The sequence below is a fragment of the Anopheles gambiae genome, chromosome X (genome assembly GCF_943734735.2).
Source record: "Anopheles gambiae chromosome X, idAnoGambNW_F1_1, whole genome shotgun sequence".
In the NCBI taxonomy this organism is placed as follows: Eukaryota; Metazoa; Arthropoda; class Insecta; order Diptera; family Culicidae; genus Anopheles; species Anopheles gambiae.
Genome location: NC_064600.1, coordinates 10,685,132 through 10,706,498, shown reverse-complemented (window position 1 = coordinate 10,706,498; position 21,367 = coordinate 10,685,132). Strand labels below are relative to the sequence as shown.

General features: G+C 45.1%; 1 protein-coding gene across 1 annotated transcript; it reads right to left on the bottom strand.

Moving 5' to 3' along the window:
• Positions 1 to 1,451: 1,451 nt before the first annotated feature.
• Positions 1,452 to 5,388, bottom strand: LOC11175904 (putative mediator of RNA polymerase II transcription subunit 12). Its single transcript, XM_003436992.2, has 2 exons — positions 5,338 to 5,388; positions 1,452 to 4,207 (listed from the first exon to the last, which is right to left on the bottom strand). The coding sequence occupies exons 1-2, from the start codon at positions 5,386 to 5,388 to the stop codon at positions 2,117 to 2,119; spliced, it is 2,142 nt and encodes a 713-aa protein (XP_003437040.2). The 3' UTR covers positions 1,452 to 2,116.
• Between the last annotated feature and the right edge of the window lie 15,979 nt (positions 5,389 to 21,367).

Below are 21,367 nucleotides of genomic sequence, written 5' to 3'. Positions count from 1 at the left end.
CGAACGCTTCTTGTCGCTCAGGGTATGTCGTCGGCTATTCGGAAACGGCTGTTCTTCCGATGCTCTGATTGTTGTCTGAACAAGATATCAGAGTACAGAACAAACGCATAGAAGACCCTCGAGATACTACCTGCTTGAGATGCGATGTTCATTTTTTGATTTCACAGTTGTTATTTAGATAAAATTGATAAATTTCCAACAAAAAAAATACTGATAAACGTTAACTTTACATTTCTGAAGGATCCTTCTTCTTCTTCTTCTATTTGGTGTAAAGTCCTACGCGGAAATGCCGGCCTATACAGGCTTTCGAGACTTAATTCATTACCACGCAGCCGGATAGTCAATCCTTGCTACAGGGGGACGTTCTATTCTAGGCTTGAACCCATGACGGGCATGTTATTGAGTCGTTCAAGTTGACGACTGTACCACGGGACCGCCCCCCTGAAGGATCCTTAACTACCCGATATTGTATAGTGTGATGACATATGACTTTTTCGGATTACACCTTGCTTGGGGACTTTTTTTCGGTCCCAAATACAGCCGTATCTCGGTCTCCTGAACAGGGTTATATGGAGGTCATATTGACGGACAAACAAACAAGACAAACATCGTCTCAAATCTGTCACATTCGTTTTCGAGTCTGATGTCTCGTTCGATAGCTGCGTGTAGCGCGATCCACCGTACATCACAATTTGGATTTCAGCGTTTGTCAATTACGGGGTCCTAACTAGTGCTGTATAAAATTGGAAATAATCTGGCAGCGACTCCGATCCGACTCCGAAAATTTTAGCAGGTACACAAGTCCACCCAGCAGTATCCAGAGCCGTTTAGAATCGTTGGAACTCCGGAACGAGTCACTCTGACCTGGAGTCACCTGAAGTTGAAATCAGAGTCGTCTGGAGTCGACCAGCGTTGGCTGGAGTCACCCAGAGTCGGAGCAGTACGGAGTCGTCCGGAGTTACCCAGAGTCGTAGTCAAACGGAGTTGAAATCGTCCAGAGTAGAAGTCAACCGGTGTCCAAGTCGTCTGGAGTTGTCCGGAGTCGTCCGGAGTCGGAGTTGTCGGAGATTTAGGACGACGCACCAATCCGGAACGAATCACTCCGACATGGAGTCACCTGGAGTCGGAATCAGAGTCATCTGATCTATCGGAATAGTACGGATTCGTCTGGAGTCTAATGGAGTCGGCCGGAGTCATCCAGGGTTGGAGTCAACCATAGTCGGAATCGTCCAGAGTTTAAGTCAACTGGAGTCCAAGTCGTCTGGAGTCGTTCGGAGTCGGAGTAATCGTAAGATCCACCACTGCATACATTACAGCCGCAACAAACCGTACCGCACTCAAATGCCTCGAACATATTCCTTCGCATTGCATCATACTGATTCTCTCCACGACATTAAAGTCGACCTACCATCTTATCTGGAAAGGAGAAACACAACCACTACCACGCCATATTTCGCCGTCTTATTTATAGTACCATTTATTTCAGTGAATCAACCGATCGTTGCGAACCGACCGGCGAGGAAATACAATACTAAAGAGCTACTTAATAATCTCCAATCGCAAGCCGCGACTGCGTTTGCCGGCAATGCAACCTGCAATGTCTGAAAGAAACTTAAAACAAAAAATGGGAGGGATAAGCCTCCGGACAGGGATTTAGAATATCCTACACGCTAGCTGAGTGGCTGAATGTGGCTCACCACGGGAGTGCAAAACGCCAAGACGGCCGACGTACGTACTATTCCTTACAATACTAGCATAAAAGAGCAAGAGAGAGAGAGAGAGAGAGAGAGAGGAGACACAGAGGAGGAGGACTAATCTGCGGCAAAAAGGCGTGAACTTCTAACCTGATGGTAGAAGCTAGGCTCTAATGTGGCAGGAGGCAGGAGAGAGTATGACGACAGTGATAAGAATGAAGGGAAAAGGAAAACACCGTCCCACTGTTGGGCTGCGCGCCATGGGCAGCAGTGGATTGGTGAAGTGGTGACAAATAATAAATATGGCAGAGATGAGGTTAGCTAACCAAAACCACACTAACGAGCGGACTACACGTTAACGTTCTGATGAAGGTGGATGGTGGGGGGGGGGGGGCGATGTGAGCGAGTGAGGATGGAGATGTTCACTTCCGGAACAGCAGTTGCCGCTGCTGGTCCGGGCTGAGCTTGGCGAACATGCGCTGGGAGGACGCCTGCGGGATGCCGTGGTTCAGGGCCAGCACCTTCGTGATGATGTTGAAATCCTCCGCCGAGCGGGACGTGATGCCGGACTGGAAGAGCAGATTCTGCAGATTCTGGCTGTCGGTGAGTGACTGCTGCTGCTGCTGCTGCCCGTTGAATGCGAGCGGTTGGGATGGACGGAACGGTGCCTGCTGCTGCTGCTGCGGTGGTGGACCTCCGTTGAGCCCGAAGTTACCGGTGAACGGCGGTTCTTGGCGGAAGACGCGATTGCGCTGCTGGAGCGGTGGCAGCTGCTGCTGATCGAAGGGGCTCGGGCCGAGCAGTAGCGGCGGCAGCACCGGGAACAGATTGAACGGCTGGAACGGTTTGAGCGGCAGGGCCTGGTCGCGGGCTAGCTGCGGCGGCTGGCTGAGCGCCTTCACCTGCTCGACGGAGGTCGTCGTCTGGACTCCCTGCTGCTGCTGGGGCGGCTGCTGGGGCGGCTGTTGGGGCTGGAAGTCGACAGCTTCCTTGAAGGGAAGCTGCTGCTCCACCGAGATCGGGATCGGTTTGCCGCCCGGCAGGCTGACGCTCGGTATGAACTGTACCGCGGGCCCGGGTCGTGGCAGCTCCTGGACGAAGGTAGGCTGCGGTGCTAGCGGCAGTTGCGGCTGCTGCTGCTGCTGCAGCGGTAGCGGTTGCGGCTTGAACGGAGGCAGCTGTTGCTGGGAGGGTGGCTGCTGCTGGAACTGTTGCTGCTGCTGCTGGAACTGCTGCTGCTGCTGGCGGAAGAGCCGCTGCTCCTGCTCGAACCGCTGTATGCGCAGCCGCGTCTCCTCCTCGAGCCGCTGCTTCTGCTGCTGGAGCTGCTGCTGCTGCTGGTGTATGATGGCCTGCTCCTGCTGGAGCTTCGCCCGCAGCAGCTGCTCCTGGGCGCGCTGCTGGTTCTGGAGCGCTATCAGCTGCTGCTCGAGCTGGTGCGTCTTTTCCTCCAGGGCGCGCGTGCTCAGCCCGATCCCTGCGGTCGGCTTGAGCGGCGCGAGCAGCGCCTGGGTGGGCGGGACTGGCTGGAGCGGCGCCAGCAGTGGCACCGATGGGGCGGCCGGCAGTATCACCGGCGAGGGTTTAAAGTCGGTCCCGGCGGCTGGCTGCTGCTGCTGCTGCTGCTTCGGTGGCGTTTGCAGCAGCGGAATCACGTTCCGCGGCACGCCCAGCTGGTCCTGCTGCACGGTGAAGGCGGCCACGAGCGGTGCCTGGAATATCTTCACGTCCTCCGACTTGACCTGCTCGATGTTCTCGCCGTCCTCGTTGTGGGTGGGCGCGGGCGTCGTCGGTACCGGGGAGAGGGTCGTGGACACCGGTTCGGGCTGCTGGGTGGTGGTGCTGGTCGGTGCCACCGTCGTGCCGGGCTGGCTGTCCGAACCGCCCACCGGCACGATCTCGTTCTCCGACTCGAGCTTCGGCAGGACGGGCGTCGCCTTCGGTTTCGCGATGATGATCGTCTTGATGATCTCGTTCGCATCGGCCGACCCGATCGCCACCGCGCCCGTATCCCGCTGCTCCACCTCGCCCTCGATCGTGTCGTCCTCCCGGGCGTTCGCGACGTACGTCTGGAAGTTGGGGACCGGCGCCCCGTCCGCCACCGTGCTCTCCTCGAGCAGCTCGTCCAGGATGGTGGTGGCGAAGTTTTCCTCCGTCGTGTTCGCGTCGCCCAGCTGCTGCTGCTGCTGGTCCTGCTTTTCCTCCTCCTGGCGCTCCTTCAGGTGGCGCAGCGCCCGCAGCAGTGCCTTGCGCAGGGCCGGATCAATGTTGAGCTTCCGGTCGGCCGTACCCTCCTCCCTTGCCGCCACAGCGAGGACCGCGGCCAGCAGCACCATCGCCAGGAAAATTGGCCGGAACAGCTGAGGTGAGCAAAAAACAAAACAAAACAAAAAAGAAAAAAAAAAAACAAAACGGTGAGAAAAACGGTGCGAGACAGAGCGCGCCAGAGAGGGGCTGAGATAAAAATGCGATGACGCAAACGAAGTGTGGGTGCCGAAATCGCAAATGGCACGCTGCTCTCACGCCGGCAGCAATTGAATATCTCGTTTTTCGCCGCCATCCAGCATGAAATCGGCCGCGCGAAGGGAAGCGAAGCTGAATAATGCCCAACCGCTTGCCTGCCGTAGCAGCGCATCCGGAACCCCAGCGCTGCGCATTATTTGTGTGTGTGTGTGTGTGTGTTTACAGAAATCTTACACACCACTTTTCCAAGTCCGAGTTGCGTGTAGTTCGTGACTTTTTTATGCCTTGTTGTTTTTTTTTTCGGCGACGTTGCTCAACGAAAACAAAATCCCCATGTTTCCCATGTGACCCAAGCGCAAGGTGCGCATCCCACCGGGAGTAGTAAAGCGGCGACGGAGGAATATACGGGCAATGAATGAATATATGGGAAAAAGCGGCTTGTTTTTGGAGATGCGTGGCACACGAAAGACGTTCTCGTAATTAGATATTGGGTGCTGCAACGCAACCAACCCACGGTAAGGTTACATCATTGATCCGCAAAGAAGATGAAGGCATTGCTATTTCCCTTAAGAATCTATGGATAAGGATTGCTCGGAACTGTTAAGAAGCTATCGACAGAACTTAATGTATTGTTAACTTTTATTGGGTCGCAAACGCGTGGCCCACGGGCCAAATGCGGCCTTATCAAAATGAGCATTAAACGATCACCCATGAGGTGCCAAGATCTCACGACAAAACAGGCCCTCATCACCGGTACTTGCGAGGCGATTCGACCCACAAAACTCAAACGTATTGGAGTGAGTGACTGAACAGAGATCCTCTTGCAGTTATCGCTCCATAAACGGAGCCAAAACGCACCGTTTCCATTATACGCTTTTCAGCTGATTAGGTTTGACTTAATCTGACAGCTATCGCTTGATACTGGCACCCCATGCTTATCTTCTTGTTGAACGCTTTCTTGAAAGCGAGTCGAAAAAAAAGGTAATAGAATACACTTTTCACACCGAAAAGCGACGGCCAGCTTGTAAGCGAACGACCCAGACAGCACACTGCACATCATCTTCAGACTCACAACAACAACAACAAAAAAGTGCAGGAAATGTTAATCCACCCCATTAAGCCGTCAGCTAATCAAGGTTTGGGCACGCTGTGTAATCTGCTTGCATAAAGCGGAGCCTACCGGCCACTGCCGCTCGGGAGCGTGACGTGATACTTTTTGGTCGCCAGTCATTGTGTCGGGCCGGCGCGGGTCGGAACTACATACAACACTTTTTTTTTTTAAGACTGTAGCATCTGTAAAAACATGACATTAATGCTGGCAATCAGTAAAATAATGGAGTACTGAACGATTTCAGTAAAGCAATTTCCCAAGATTCATAAAGCTCCAGGGATCCGTAAATCCACAAAAACTCATGAATCTCCAGAGATTCATGAATCTTTGGAAATGTATAATTTTCAAAATATTGAATTTGCGCAATCTCATGGTACAGTGGTTCACTCGTACGAGTTAACAACATGCCCGTCCAGACCTTGCATGAACTGTCTCCCGGTAGTTGGGACAGACTATCCGGCTGCGTGGACTATCCAAGAAGTCACGAAAGCCTGTACAGACTGGCATGGCCACGTAGGTCGTTACGTCAAGAAGAAGCATCAAAAGAAGCTCAAGCGTTTTGAATCTGTTGAGTTTTGAGAATCCCTTAAGATTCATGAATTCCTAGAGATACGTGAATCCTTCGAGATGTAAGACTCTTTTCAACTGATACTCAGGTTTATTGAGTCATTTCAAAGATTCAATCAAATACATCCAACACTCATTTGTACGTGTGCGGACGATCTAGTGATTTGAGTGTGCGGCATAGGTCTCGCAGAATACAACAATTATCTGCAGCTTGCGATACTCGATGTACGCGTGTTCGCAGTACGTGAATCCTCTTAATTTGACAGCTCCACGTGTGTGTTCTTTGAAATAATAGTTAAAGAGCATGCTAGCTCGATGTTGGTGCGATACATACACATGTTTTACCAGTGAGAAAATGGATTTCATAATTCTGTTTGACCCTATAAATCGGTACTAAACACTATTCTACCATAGGAATTCGCTAACGACGCGAAAACTCGAGATTGCTATTGTGCTCGGTTCCGTAAGATAGCTTGTATCAGTTAAATACTGTAAGCCCATGGCTTGTTCGGAACCTGTCAGTATCATACTATTTTCTCAAACACTTCGGAGAATGGACAGCAAAACAAACCCAAAACAACACCGGCCTACCAAAACGGCTCTGACGGCCGTTTGCAGTTTGGGTGTTGTGACAGGCAGTGCCGCATTAAAATTAAATTATTGCCGTTGCAAACAGTGCAACAGGAGAGCGGAGGAGAGCGTGCGTCCATCGGCTGGGATACATTTGCAAAAAAAAAATAGCCTCAGCGATGTCAAACTTGTTTAACACCAACTGGGCCAAAATGCTACTTCAAATGCTGGATAGGTTTGTTTCAAATAACAAAATTTGGTACGCAAAAATAATGACAATACCTAGCAATGACTGACTACGTTTTGTTTTATAACTTATCAATATTGTTGAGCTGGTATTGACTGCCAACAGCATTTGAGAATGTTAGAAATCCTAGCTATCCTAGGTCCATACATTATTACAGGTCAGTTTGTCCAGTATAATGCTTCGACAAATCTTCATTGGACAGTCCGGGGGAGTACCACCTGTAGTCTAATCTAGTCGCCTTGATGCTGCCTGATGGAAAGCTTGAAATCGTTTGCAACATCCTATCAAAGCTGATTTCTAATCGTTTTGCAGAAGTTTAAGCTGCAATCATGCTTAAAGAGGAGTTTGGCCTGATACTTTGGCTTGCGTTTTCAATTCGAATTTGTTGAGTGATTTTGTAATTTTTTCGAAAGATGTTTCTAACAGAAATAGCTCTTTTGGTCACCAAGTGTCTTGAATGTTGTCTAAAAAATAAATAATAATAGCTCAAAACCACACAAAGCATGTGCCAGTTAATTCCAGACATTTACGATTTTGTATGAATTTGAAGCTAAAACACCAGTCGTTTCTTTAAACAATTGTTTAATGGCTTCAAAGGTTTTCTGACGATGGATGCTCTCAGAATTAGTAGCGAAATTTGCCAACTCTCTGCAAATCTCTTCCTATTTCAGGTGTCCAGAATTTTGGCTCAAATAGTCGAGAGCCACACCAAAAGACAACGCGGGCCGCCAGTTTGACATCTCTGATATAGACGATGAAAACAGAGGTGAGATGGCTGTTTTTTTTTAGGTGTGTGAAACAGTGTCATTGAATCCACGCTTTTTTGTGTGTAACAGTGTCGTTGATTCCGGGTTCAAGTACGGCAGGCAAGAGCTCAATGATTGTGAATTCGTACCACGGTTGGTGACTGGAGGCTGGGTTTGTCCTCTCATCTTTCGCCTGCCAAGCCAATGCTTTCCGGTGCGTAAGTATACGTTTCAATACATCACGGGGTATTTTTTTGCAGGTTTAACGAGCGCCCTGCTCATAGTAGACGGCGTAGATTAGGGTTTTCATGTTTTTTGAAAGCGGTGTTGGTTGATTCAAATTCGAGAAATCAAAAATCGTAACCCAATACTTTCTTGTTGCGGGTTAGCTCTCGAAACCGAAGAAATTCCCAGCAGCACTACTTGCTCCCCGCGGCTTTGCTTTGTTTAGGCACGCCGTACCGAACACAATCGTTCAGCCCCTGCGTAAGCTCTGTGCAAGCGGATGTGGTTTGGCAGTTTGCGGTGAAGAGGGCGATAAATTATCACTAGCGCCATCTGGGCATCCTCCTCATCACCATCCATAAAGTTTCACCCGCCGGGTCTGCAAAAAGATGACGCGATGTGCGAAAACAGCTCCATTACCGTGGAGTACCGTCACAACAAGACACGGTAAGAGGAGATGGTGGCCTCTGGAAGGGGCCACCGATGTTCACATACCATCAACAGTGAACTTTGACCACTCGTACACAAGAAAAGAGAGGGAGAGAGAGAGCGAGAAGAGAGACCGGGTAGGTTAAAGAAAGTCAAACAGTCAGTCAGTGATAAACCCAACTGCCATCGGCAATGATACACCATGCGGCGAAGGTGTACCTGAACGAGGACCTATTGATTGTATTCAAATTTATATCCCTCCCCCATTCTCCCGTTTCCATACGCTCTCCACCTGCTCGGCGCATAATGTTTTACGTAAGCAGAGCTCATCTTTCGACCCGGTTCGACATCAGCGAACGGAAAAATCGACATCATTCACCATCCCGCTACGATGTACCGATTTCTTTTCTTTGCTGCTTTCTAGCTACCGCCAGTGCTGTGGGTTGCGCTTTGCTCTGTGGCAAAGTAAGCTTCGTCTGGCTCGTCTCTGGCAGTGAAGAAGCTGCATCGCCCCGGGAAGAAGGTAACGTGTTGGTAAATTTGGAACCGCAGCAGCAGCATCATCACACACGAGCTCCTGCAATATACCGCGGCTGGTGCTGTTGTTACGATCAAATTTCTGGTAGTCGATGGTTTGAAGCCCCTTTCCTCCGACCGGCACTAGGAGATGCAGTATCAACTTTCTCCCCGAATCCCGCCCGGCGGCAAGATAGCGTCGTACGATTGATGATTACGTTTATCTTCCTGGATTAAATGGTTGGCGCAATCGATGAACGCTTCCTCGGTTTTACGGCTACTTCCGGGACGGCGGGGACATTGCGACCCATGGCACGACATTGCATTGGTTAACCCGCTAAGGAATAGGCAATGTTCCAGGTCGGCCCGAACACCGTACACCTCCGCCATGCTTAATCCTTCCTGCCGTTTCGGCGGTGCGCGGCTCTGTCAACATTGTAAACAGTACAATTGAGTAGCGGTGGATGTGAATGCTGTCATAATTACGCTATTATTTACAATCGGTCGATGCCGAGTGGCCGTCCCTCACCTTACAAACAACGACACTTACTACCATACAACATACAACGATGCCTGGTGCGATGATTGTTGCATACGGAACTGGTTTTGAAACCTGCGACGTATTTTTACTGGTCCAATATAAATATTCACCCGTTCAATTTGATTTTTGACACCTTTTTTTACATAGAGGCAGGTTTTTATACACTGCGCGCAATTAAAATAGCATCAACATGTTATATTTTTGTGCAATTATTGCGGATTTACCATGCCGATTAAGATTGTTTTTGTTGAGAATGTTAAATCAACCTGTTTTACTCCATTAAAGCAAATTACTTCAGTATATTCGTTTAGGTTATGATTCAGTTTCGATTAGAAATCATCAGAAAATATGTGTTTGCTCAAAAAAAAAAGCAAAATTGATATTTTTTTGGTATATCAATATGGTGGAGGTATTCTTTTCCGTGAAGGCGCTTGAAGAATCTTTCAGGAGAGTAGAATAATGAGAAATGTCCAAAATTCAGCAGCCTCTCAGACACAATTTCGAGCAAAAACAAGGCTTTAATTGGCAGATAAGAGAAGATTAAATAGAAAAGTCGTGTACCAGCTAACAATAGTTCATCAAAATCGTGCATGATTGCCCTTTCCGATAACTCAAAATACTGTTTTTTTTTCTAAATTCTGCAACAAATCAAACATACAATAGAGTAAATACCAAAGTAAACGATGATTGATGGAGTGCTAAATCGTATTAATGTTTCGGAAAGTATTTTTCTACCAAGAAAGACTGTAAAAATGTTCTTCTTCTGGGTGAAATTAAGCTTAAATTTGATGATTATCATGATGAAATTGATGATTATTATTTGGAAAGCTTTATCTTTTAATAAATGGCAATCGGAAATTGATCAAAATGCATAAAACGTCACAAAAGGAGCCTGAGAACTTGAAATTATTATTATTACTATTATTAGAAGCTTGCATTGGACTTTACAGCTAGATTGTTGACAAACATATTGCAGTGATCAAGTGCTAATCAGTTCTGAATTGCAATGAAAAATCATTTGGCTACCCTTGTTGGTTATTTATTGTTTTTTTTTTTTTGTATGAACATTGATAAAACCATACAGATCCGGCATGCTAAAATCTCCTGTTGGTTAACATTTGGAACAGATCGAGTATCATTCGCTGTAATTTATATTTTGCTCATGAATTAACCGGGTAATTTGTGCATTCTGAACTAAAATAACCTGAACCAGCAAGGTAATTCCTCAAAAAGTGCAACAAATACAAAAAAAAACACACACACATGGTGGTGCTATTTTTATTTCGCGTAGTGTATGTATACTACATTATTTGACACATTTGTGTACACATCATCACGCGGACTAAACACAGAAAGGGGCTGCAGAACGAAGTGTGTTATTTGAACCGTTTTTTTTATATTTCAAAATTGAATTAACACTTCAAAATTCACCAAACAAAGATTTTTTTGTTCTGTTTGGATTGGACAGGGTTCGCGCTTCAAGCTGTGTCAAAATCAATTTGTTGCGCGACATCGCAAAAAGACAGAATGAATGACCCTCGCTTACTGCTACTATTAGTGCAAATACCACTATTGCCACTTCTGAAAAACGTTGCCCGCCTTAACACCCAAGCTGGGGTCGTGCGTTTCCGCGTGTCAGTGCCGCCGCCGAAGAAGCAGGTGAGATAACGGCAAGACGCAGCGCCGCAATTAGTTTTCTATCGGTAGATGTTACACGCGTATCTCTTCGCACCCGTACGGCAATCTACTTGCACCGGGCGCATGAATGTGTTTTGTTGCGCATTAGGCTTCAGATCAGGCTTGTCTGCTGCTGCTGCTTGGGGAGATGCACGCGTGCGTCTTTTGTTTTATTTTTGCTGTCCCGCGAAGCAGACGAAGAGCCTCCGAAACTATGTTTTCGATCGAGCTCTTTCGATCGAGCTCCCTAAATGGTTGGCGCAATCGATGAACGCTTCCTCGGTTTTACGGCTACTTCCGGGACGGCGGGGACATTGCGACCCATGGCACGACATTGCATTGGTTAACCCGCTAAGGAATAGGCAATGTTCCAGGTCGGCCCGAACACCGTACACCTCCGCCATGCTTAATCCTTCCTGCCGTTTCGGCGGTGCGCGGCTCTGTCAACATTGTAAACAGTACAATTGAGTAGCGGTGGATGTGAATGCTGTCATAATTACGCTATTATTTACAATCGGTCGATGCCGAGTGGCCGTCCCTCACCTTACAAACAACGACACTTACTACCATACAACATACAACGATGCCTGGTGCGATGATTGTTGCATACGGAACTGGTTTTGAAACCTGCGACGTATTTTTACTGGTCCAATATAAATATTCACCCGTTCAATTTGATTTTTGACACCTTTTTTTACATAGAGGCAGGTTTTTATACACTGCGCGCAATTAAAATAGCATCAACATGTTATATTTTTGTGCAATTATTGCGGATTTACCATGCCGATTAAGATTGTTTTTGTTGAGAATGTTAAATCAACCTGTTTTACTCCATTAAAGCAAATTACTTCAGTATATTCGTTTAGGTTATGATTCAGTTTCGATTAGAAATCATCAGAAAATATGTGTTTGCTCAAAAAAAAAAGCAAAATTGATATTTTTTTGGTATATCAATATGGTGGAGGTATTCTTTTCCGTGAAGGCGCTTGAAGAATCTTTCAGGAGAGTAGAATAATGAGAAATGTCCAAAATTCAGCAGCCTCTCAGACACAATTTCGAGCAAAAACAAGGCTTTAATTGGCAGATAAGAGAAGATTAAATAGAAAAGTCGTGTACCAGCTAACAATAGTTCATCAAAATCGTGCATGATTGCCCTTTCCGATAACTCAAAATACTGTTTTTTTTTCTAAATTCTGCAACAAATCAAACATACAATAGAGTAAATACCAAAGTAAACGATGATTGATGGAGTGCTAAATCGTATTAATGTTTCGGAAAGTATTTTTCTACCAAGAAAGACTGTAAAAATGTTCTTCTTCTGGGTGAAATTAAGCTTAAATTTGATGATTATCATGATGAAATTGATGATTATTATTTGGAAAGCTTTATCTTTTAATAAATGGCAATCGGAAATTGATCAAAATGCATAAAACGTCACAAAAGGAGCCTGAGAACTTGAAATTATTATTATTACTATTATTAGAAGCTTGCATTGGACTTTACAGCTAGATTGTTGACAAACATATTGCAGTGATCAAGTGCTAATCAGTTCTGAATTGCAATGAAAAATCATTTGGCTACCCTTGTTGGTTATTTATTGTTTTTTTTTTTTTGTATGAACATTGATAAAACCATACAGATCCGGCATGCTAAAATCTCCTGTTGGTTAACATTTGGAACAGATCGAGTATCATTCGCTGTAATTTATATTTTGCTCATGAATTAACCGGGTAATTTGTGCATTCTGAACTAAAATAACCTGAACCAGCAAGGTAATTCCTCAAAAAGTGCAACAAATACAAAAAAAAACACACACACATGGTGGTGCTATTTTTATTTCGCGTAGTGTATGTATACTACATTATTTGACACATTTGTGTACACATCATCACGCGGACTAAACACAGAAAGGGGCTGCAGAACGAAGTGTGTTATTTGAACCGTTTTTTTTATATTTCAAAATTGAATTAACACTTCAAAATTCACCAAACAAAGATTTTTTTGTTCTGTTTGGATTGGACAGGGTTCGCGCTTCAAGCTGTGTCAAAATCAATTTGTTGCGCGACATCGCAAAAAGACAGAATGAATGACCCTCGCTTACTGCTACTATTAGTGCAAATACCACTATTGCCACTTCTGAAAAACGTTGCCCGCCTTAACACCCAAGCTGGGGTCGTGCGTTTCCGCGTGTCAGTGCCGCCGCCGAAGAAGCAGGTGAGATAACGGCAAGACGCAGCGCCGCAATTAGTTTTCTATCGGTAGATGTTACACGCGTATCTCTTCGCACCCGTACGGCAATCTACTTGCACCGGGCGCATGAATGTGTTTTGTTGCGCATTAGGCTTCAGATCAGGCTTGTCTGCTGCTGCTGCTTGGGGAGATGCACGCGTGCGTCTTTTGTTTTATTTTTGCTGTCCCGCGAAGCAGACGAAGAGCCTCCGAAACTATGTTTTCGATCGAGCTCTCCCTCGCTCTCTCTCTCTTCTTTGCGTTAGATAATTCACCCATTAGGTAATAAATCACAGTTCACGTCACACTTGTACGTGTCGATGGGTGTATTGATGCTTCATTACTGCCATTTATTCGTTCGCCGGTTTGCGCTGTTTTTTTTTTTACCGTTCGCACGGTTCCACACGTCCAGCGATACCACATGTTTGCGATACCACCGTGGGTGTGTGTGTGTGTGTGTGTCGTCCGACCAAATGGACGGGGCGGGGGAGGCAATTTCTCCCGCGGATCGTGTCCGGCGTCAAATGTCAAAGCAACGGCATGCACATTTTCACATGTGCCGGCCACAAGCCTGTTCGGCCTGGGTGTGGTGGGCTCAACCCTTCGTGACCGTTATTATCATAATTCACAGCCCGAGAGCGCGGGGGAGCAGAGTTTGGGCGCAACCAGTGGCAACGTTTCCAGCGGTACTGGGTTTCTGCTGTTCCGTTGATTGATTTTGATTTATTGTGCGCACCGCGCTTACGTCACCAAAGCAAACCGGGCGCGCACTACAAGAGGGAAAACAGCGCCATCTGGTCACACGTACGGACGCGAGCGTCACGGCGCCGTCCACCACCACGTTACCATCACTAATTTTTAACGAGCTGTTTATGATCCACGTGCGTTCCACCGAGCGCCCGGGGGAAGATGCGCCGCCTCGGGCATTAATGCTGCAGCATTGGGGGCTGGTGGGAGGGCAACACAACACTCCAAGCAGCAACCAAAACCAAGCCAGCGTTCGGGTGCATACCAGGGGAGGTGAGTGAGAGAATGTGATTCGCACATAAATATTTAGACGCCACGAAGCACAGCATCTTCCGCCAACGGCGGCGGCGCATCTCATTGAGAGAGAAAAATAAAAGCAGTAACATGGAGCAAATAATAAAAAAAAAAAAAAACAAACCACACTGCCACACACTGGGACGTTATGAAATGTTGGTATTGTGGTAAAAGTCAAACACGAAGGCAATCCGCGCGTAGTTACGCACTGGCACACGGTCGGACTCAAACGGTTTTGTTTTTGCCATTAAATGTGGAATTCGATTTGTCTCTGCGCAATGCGCACCGGGCGCTGTTGTCGGCGCCGCGAATGGGTGAAAGTGAACGAAAGTTCTCGACCGAACCGAAATGGCACGAGTTTATAAACTACTCGATGAGCAGATGTGTATTGCAAAGGTTTTTATTTTCATTGTGTCGCTATTTGCACAAATACACTCAGTAGCTGCCGCTAAATGTTGGCTCTGAGGCATCCATTTTTGACTGCAAATCCGCAATTTTATGACTCATGATGTAGGAATCATGAAAAAATTTACAAGTCATTTAAGCAGCTTTATGACATTTGTACTTTACATCACAAAAACAGTTTTATATTTTCAATCGTCTTAAATTAAATTAAATCAATTACCGATAAAATTTAAAATCACAGACAGCTTCAAACTCCGGTTATGCATCATGTTTTTTTTAACTTCTTCATATCCAGTCCCTGGCCATGCCGCTTTTTAATTCTGCATGATTGCCATGATGTACTATAATCAATTAAAAATGTGTCCGACCCCTGGCTAGACCCTGATATCACGATCAATTAATGTTTTCTGTCGGACAGTCCTCCGCCGGAGGCATTCTTATCAGTTTTGCTTCAAACCAATTACGATTCAAATCAAGTCGATTCATTAAGCAGTACTTCGGTTCATTGCATCTTCGAGTACAAAAGACAGCACCCAAACCTGGTTATCAGTAGCTCCGTCGTACTGTCGGTCCAAGAAGACACCGACACTCAGAATTGGATGTTAGGACCTTACAAGACGTTAAGTTTTTATAAACTAAAAAAAGGGTTTTGTGTGTGTGTGTGTGTATACATGAATGTGAACATCATTGACGAAACTTTTGAGGCTATCTGGAATTTCAATCAAAACTTTGAAATATGGGCTCAAAACTGTTCGGAATATGAATCAAAATATCGTTGCAGTTTCATGAGTTTTTGCAATGTTTCGAGTAAAATTATTATTAATTTTTTCGTAAAATTTTGAAGGTTTGCTTCAGTTAAGTGAGTTATGCAGAGGTATGACCGATTAAATTTGAATCAGTGAGAACATATTACATGTCAAGTTGTCGTAAGTGTGCATAATTTTGGAGCATAACGCAGTTTCAAACTTTAGGTAAAATTTTATAAACAAAACAATTGACTTGTAGTCAAAACCTGATGCCTTAGAGACTTGAAACTGATTCATTAGAGACAAAAATCGATGCGCACTAGCACAAACTGATGCCTTGGAGACTAAAATTGTAAAAAAATTGGTGCCTTAGCGACAAACATATGTGAGTTCCAGGCAAAACTTAGCGACAATGACAGCGATGGTACGAAAAAGATCGCTATGGGTTGGCTGTAGTTGTTGTTTTTCAAACTTGTAATCCATCCGCGTTGGAAAGTGTTTAAGAAGAGCGGCCAAACGAAACGCTTTCGGGAATTGATTGGTGCTGCCTGGCGAGCGAGCTTGATTAAAGTCGCTTTAGTTGTTGTTGTTGTTGATGTTGTTGTTTTTGACGTCATCTCCATGTACAAAGGTCGTAATATGAAACCGATCGAATGGTAGTTTAACTACCTTCCTTAATTAATCGTATGTTTCATGACGAGGGAAGACAAAACCATTGAGAGAGCGAACGAGACTCTTTTGGTGGGAATAAGTTAGGATGGGTTGGGAAGGACAAGTAGGAAACAAAACACACAAAAAAAGAAAACGGCTAAAACAGCTCGAACCCCATTAATGTACCGCGTGCGTCGTCCCCAGGCTCGGGGGGGTTTTCTACGGGACCTTGGGCGAGAGTTCCCGGATCGACTCGGATAGCAAAGTAAAGAGTACCGATGCGCTTTACGAGCTTCATTGTCAGCTCTGCCCACTGCCGGGAGGTCGTCGTCGGGTCGCCGCGGAGCATCCCCGGTAGCTCTACCGGTGGGACCTGCTCGCTGTGAAATGAGGCCTGCCTTGTGCCGCGCACGATATTGCTTATTTAGTCGTCGCTGATGTTTGACATTTAGCGATGGTTTGTGCGCGTGACCCGACCACGTTTGCTCTAGCACCTTCCTTCCACCACCGTCAGCCTTCACCATCGTGAAGAGGAGTACAGCACTTGAGCGCAATCGGGTGTTTTAGCTGCTCGATGCTAGAAAGCGTACCAAACAAAGCAGCAAACGCTTTATCGTTAGCTTTCTTTCTCTTTCTATCTCTGTTTCTCACTGTTGTCTCTCCCTTTACGGGTTGTAACGCATCTTCAACCGCTTCAACTACCGGTCAAGCGGGAATCGAATGCTGCACTGTCAAAAACTGTCAACCCGGTCCCCACGAACGTCTCAACCAGCCGGATCTTTCGTAATTTCGTCGCCTACTGCTTGTCCGCCCGGCCCCATGGGCACGCCGCCAATGCCTGGTAATCGGTGTCGTCTTCAGTCGTGGGGAAACTTTCTCCCGAAGCCATCCGGGAGACGGGTAAAGATCTTCGCCCTGTCCAGCTGTTTCGCCCTTTCCTCCTGGGAAGTCTGAAATCCTGGCATTGGCGTGTTTGAAACGAAGCGTACTTTCCCTGCCGCTCCTGGGAGGTTCTCGGTCCGGGACGGGCCACATTTTAATGCTAATTCGGTATGTCCATACACGGATGCATCGGGTGGGAGGAGGTGAAGTCTCCTCTTGAATGGGATGTTGTTTTTTTTTTTTACTTACGTTTACAGTTCCAAGTACCGAGGCAAATGGTACGATGGAACAGGCGCGTCAGGAACTAACAAAGCTCGACGGTGAATGGCGTTACGGAGTACCATGCGAAGACATAGGGGAAGGTTGGTACAGACGGACACATTATAGACTCAATATAGTGACCTTACTTTACACTCATATTTTGTCTGAAATCGTGTTGAGACTTTTAAGTTTCTATCAAATTTAGCGCAGCTTCAAACACATTGTTGGATGTCAGAAACTAATGCATTATTGGAATATCGGGCAATAACACTGGACGTTATTCCAGTTTACAGATGTAACGAACCTCTCTTTAGGAACTCACTCAAGTCCATGACCCCAGCAAGTTTGTTGGCCTTCTTAATAGGTCCTTCAGGACATTAAAAATTCAGCTTTTTGTTCTTTGTAATCCTATGGAATCGTCTATCTACTCCTGCATGATGTCATATCAATGTGTCGTGGCAAGATATTGAGTTTCGTGAAGTGCCTCATCAGCGTCAAGTGACGTATGGCTGCTAATTTGACCAAGATTCTCGCATTATTCAATGCTTTCTCTAGTTGCTTAATGGTTTATCTCCTTCGACTACTCTTACTTAAGGTATTTGATGATAATTGGTGTCCATTTTTCGCACTTTGGTGTCAGGATGGTTATACTATCAAAAATCCAAATTTTGTAGTGCTTTCATTGTCATTCTTTCACCAGTTTTTACCTTAAAAACCACGACAGCTCATTCAGTTAATAAACTTGCCATAAAATAACAACGTTGCATGTTATGGAGCATGAGGTCCGTAATAACCAATTTTTCAGATAGCATGTCCAAAAATATTTTGAGATATGTAGTGATACCTTCAGTTTGAACGCTGAATTTTTGAGTAACTCAATAATTAACATCAACAAACTTGTGGTTATGACAAGACTGTCCATCTTTGCCTACCTTCCCCTACATGTGTACTGACCTTGCGTTGAACGAACTTCGGAACGGAACGGCTCGCAAGATGCAACTTTGATCTTCACTGTGTTCTAAGCGGAAGATAAGATTCTAGCAGGCAAAAAAGGCGTGGAAAGTAAAAGCTCAGCTGTAAAACATTGCTTGAGCTTTCTTACGCTCACAACCTCCATCATTTCACCCTTCGGAGCCACTCTGCTGGACAGCTCTGACCGATCGGACGCTCTTTCGTTTCTCCGCGCGGTCGTTGACTTTAAGCCCAACGGCTTAGGCGACACCACTCAAGCTACCCCCTTTTTTTTTTTTTTGAACACGCCTTTTCAGGGTGAAACTCAGCACTTTCGTTCGCGTAGGGCATGGGCAGGTGTGTTGGGGTGTAGTTACCACTAAACAGAAAAGAAAAATGCTCGCCCGGACCGGTTCAAGGTCGGTTGAAATCAAATTCGTTCCGCTTCGATTTAGTGCGGCTGCCTGCTTTGCATGTGATACGCGCAACGAGCGAAGAAAAATGGGGACGCACCCTCACCACGGTGCCACGCTCCTTTTCTCCACGGGCAGCTATCTATTTCCACTTGAAGCCTCAAACTGCGACCCCAAACACACAGCGGCTCCGCTCATAATAGCCATATTTTCATCATTATCGATCAAACAAATAGTTTCGTGCAAGGTTTTTCAGTGGAAAGGGGAGGTTCGAAATGGAGGAAATTTTCCAATTTCATGCCGCTGCAAAAGCAGTTGTAAAGCTAGACGAGTTTCGGTTGTTTGTCAATTAAAAAAAAATCCCTTCTTGAGTTGCGTTTGTGCTTCCTGCTCTAACATTCTACCACTCACTGCTAGACATTCTTTCCCACGGGCACTGGAGAAAAGAAGCAGCAAAAACTTGCACTCACTCACACTGCCCAACGAAGCGGCCCAGCAGACCCATTCAAAAACTACCCAAACTTTCTCCCAAATGCCCCTTCCCCAATGCAATGCGCCACCAGAATAGCCGAATGAAATCGAAACACGCTTGGGTACCTACTCCCGATTTAGAACGGTTGCTTTGCCCGGTGGAAATGGATTGTCATCGTGATGTTTCGTTTTCTTGCCTTTCGATGCCTGTGGTTATTTTAACAACACCAACAACATGAATTTAAAAACCATTTTCCTCCCTCGGCACCACCTAGTTGGGTTGTTTCGTTTGCGTTCCAGTGCATTCTTAGGCTCATCTGCTCGCGCATCAGCCGCTCTCAAGTTTTATTCAACGATTCAACGCTGGAAGCGTAATTTGGCCGCATGCGGTGCGCGCACGCATTTTCACACCCCATCCAGCAAAACAGACGCATTCTCATACACCACACCATGCTGGTAGACGTGATGCTGAGTGGTTGGTGGTGGTATTATTGCTTCTTTGCCTAACAACAACCACAACAAAAATGGCACCCCTTAACAATCGCGGCACGCGAACACAACAGCATCGGTGTGTGCCGCGTGCTCATACGTCACAATTGCGGCGAGCGCAACCGAAAACAACAAAAAAAAAAAAGTTGTGCGTTACGCGTTACGACATTGGGCGCACAAAGCTTCCTGACCTTTCGCTTCGCGAGTCACGCTAATTATGCTATCATTTTTCGTTCGGAGAGATGCCGCTCTCTTTCTCTCATTTATATGTAAGTCAGTAAGTGAAAACAATCGTCCGTAACCATCAATCATTTGCTGGAGCCTATGCTGGATGGATCATAACAAAAAAAAAAATAGATTAGAGCTTAAGTTTGATAGAAAAGTGTTTGGAGCTTGGAACCGATGCCGGAGAATGGATGAATTTTATGGAAAATAATGCAAACTATTTATCGGGTCATTAAATCATTAGTTGTGGCAGACGTTGCAGATAACATTCACCCGCGAAAGCGAAGCGAATTTAGTGTGATGTTTTCAACTGTTACATTTGTAGTGTCATCTCACTATATCTCTATACTGTTCGATTGATGCAGTAAACTGCACTGCATTCTTAGCACGATCGCTTTTAAGAAGCTTTAAAGAAGAAAAGAAAACGTTGGCTTTATAGTTCAACATGATCCGGCGAAAGAGAGTTTTCGAAACTTCTTTCAAATTGGTTCTTGGTCAAAAATTTCATATTACCAAAGAAAGGTCCAATGTCTCCAACAAATATAAATACTATTTTGCTGCGAAATTTGCCGGCATATTGAAGCAATGACAAATTATTGGGAGGTGAAGACACAGCCCACGGGCTTTCATAACCAATAAAATAATAAATGCAAACATTTATAAACAATAATTACTGGATGAGTGGCAATATTGACGACTTGTTGAGCAATAAATAAATAAATAAATAAATAAATAAATAAATAATATACTCTGATGTATGAATTTCGCCTATTATCAAGGGGCACAGTGGCTCTAAAACACCTTTACAAATTGCGTACTACAGATGAAAAAATCTAGATCTGACGCTATATCGGTAGGGCAGACTCTAACGACAGGCATCAAAGGATAAGTCGCTGCATTTGTCAGCATTTATGTATTTATTTTATTTATTTATGCATTTATTGAAATGTCAATGAAATTCCTTTCGTTTGATATCAAAATCATTTTTCTATATGATTCTAATTCGAATTCTACAGACATTGATAGTTTTACAGCCTTTGCTAAGTGACAGTTAAGGATTTTGGGCTGTATCTCATTGGTTAAACCACTTTGCACTGCTATTTTGAGGTCAATCGATACTTCAACGACTTATTCATGAAAAACAATCATAAGTTGACATATTAATAACAAAATTATATGTTTAAAATGAATTTTAAAAATTAACGTCAAGCGCTGTGAAACTGTATTGTGCGGAGTAAAATGGTGTTGCTATGGGGCAAAATAGCCTTACACGAAATGTCAAACCACATCAAAATGAAGGGGTAAAATGGACAACAACATTGAACTAAAGGCTCTGGTTTAAGCTCTTGCATCGCGGTAGGATTATGAGATTAGAAATTGAAGTTTAGTATTTATGTGTTTTGTTGAATAATTTAGTCAAATGCTGGAATATTTTAATAATTCACGTGTTTTCAGTCATTTTTCTTGTTGATATAGTATACAAACAGTACAGTTTTATTTATGTAAAGCTAGTATATTTGTAGCGACCTTAGCCTATAGCACATCCTCATCATGTTGCTCGTGTCAAAAAAAAACGACTATTTTGCCCATTTGCTGGAATGACCATTTTGCTCCAAGTGTAACATTTTACAAACTTTACTTTCAAAACTTTACATTCAATTAGAATGGTTACTTTTTTCACGTGAATCATAGATAAATATCATGTTCCTGGATAGACATTCTTTTTTCTCTCTCTAATTCAATGTTAAATTCTTACGTAAGCTTATTTTCGAGACGGTGAAAATGACATCGTTTTATGATAGGCTTTGTATTTGATG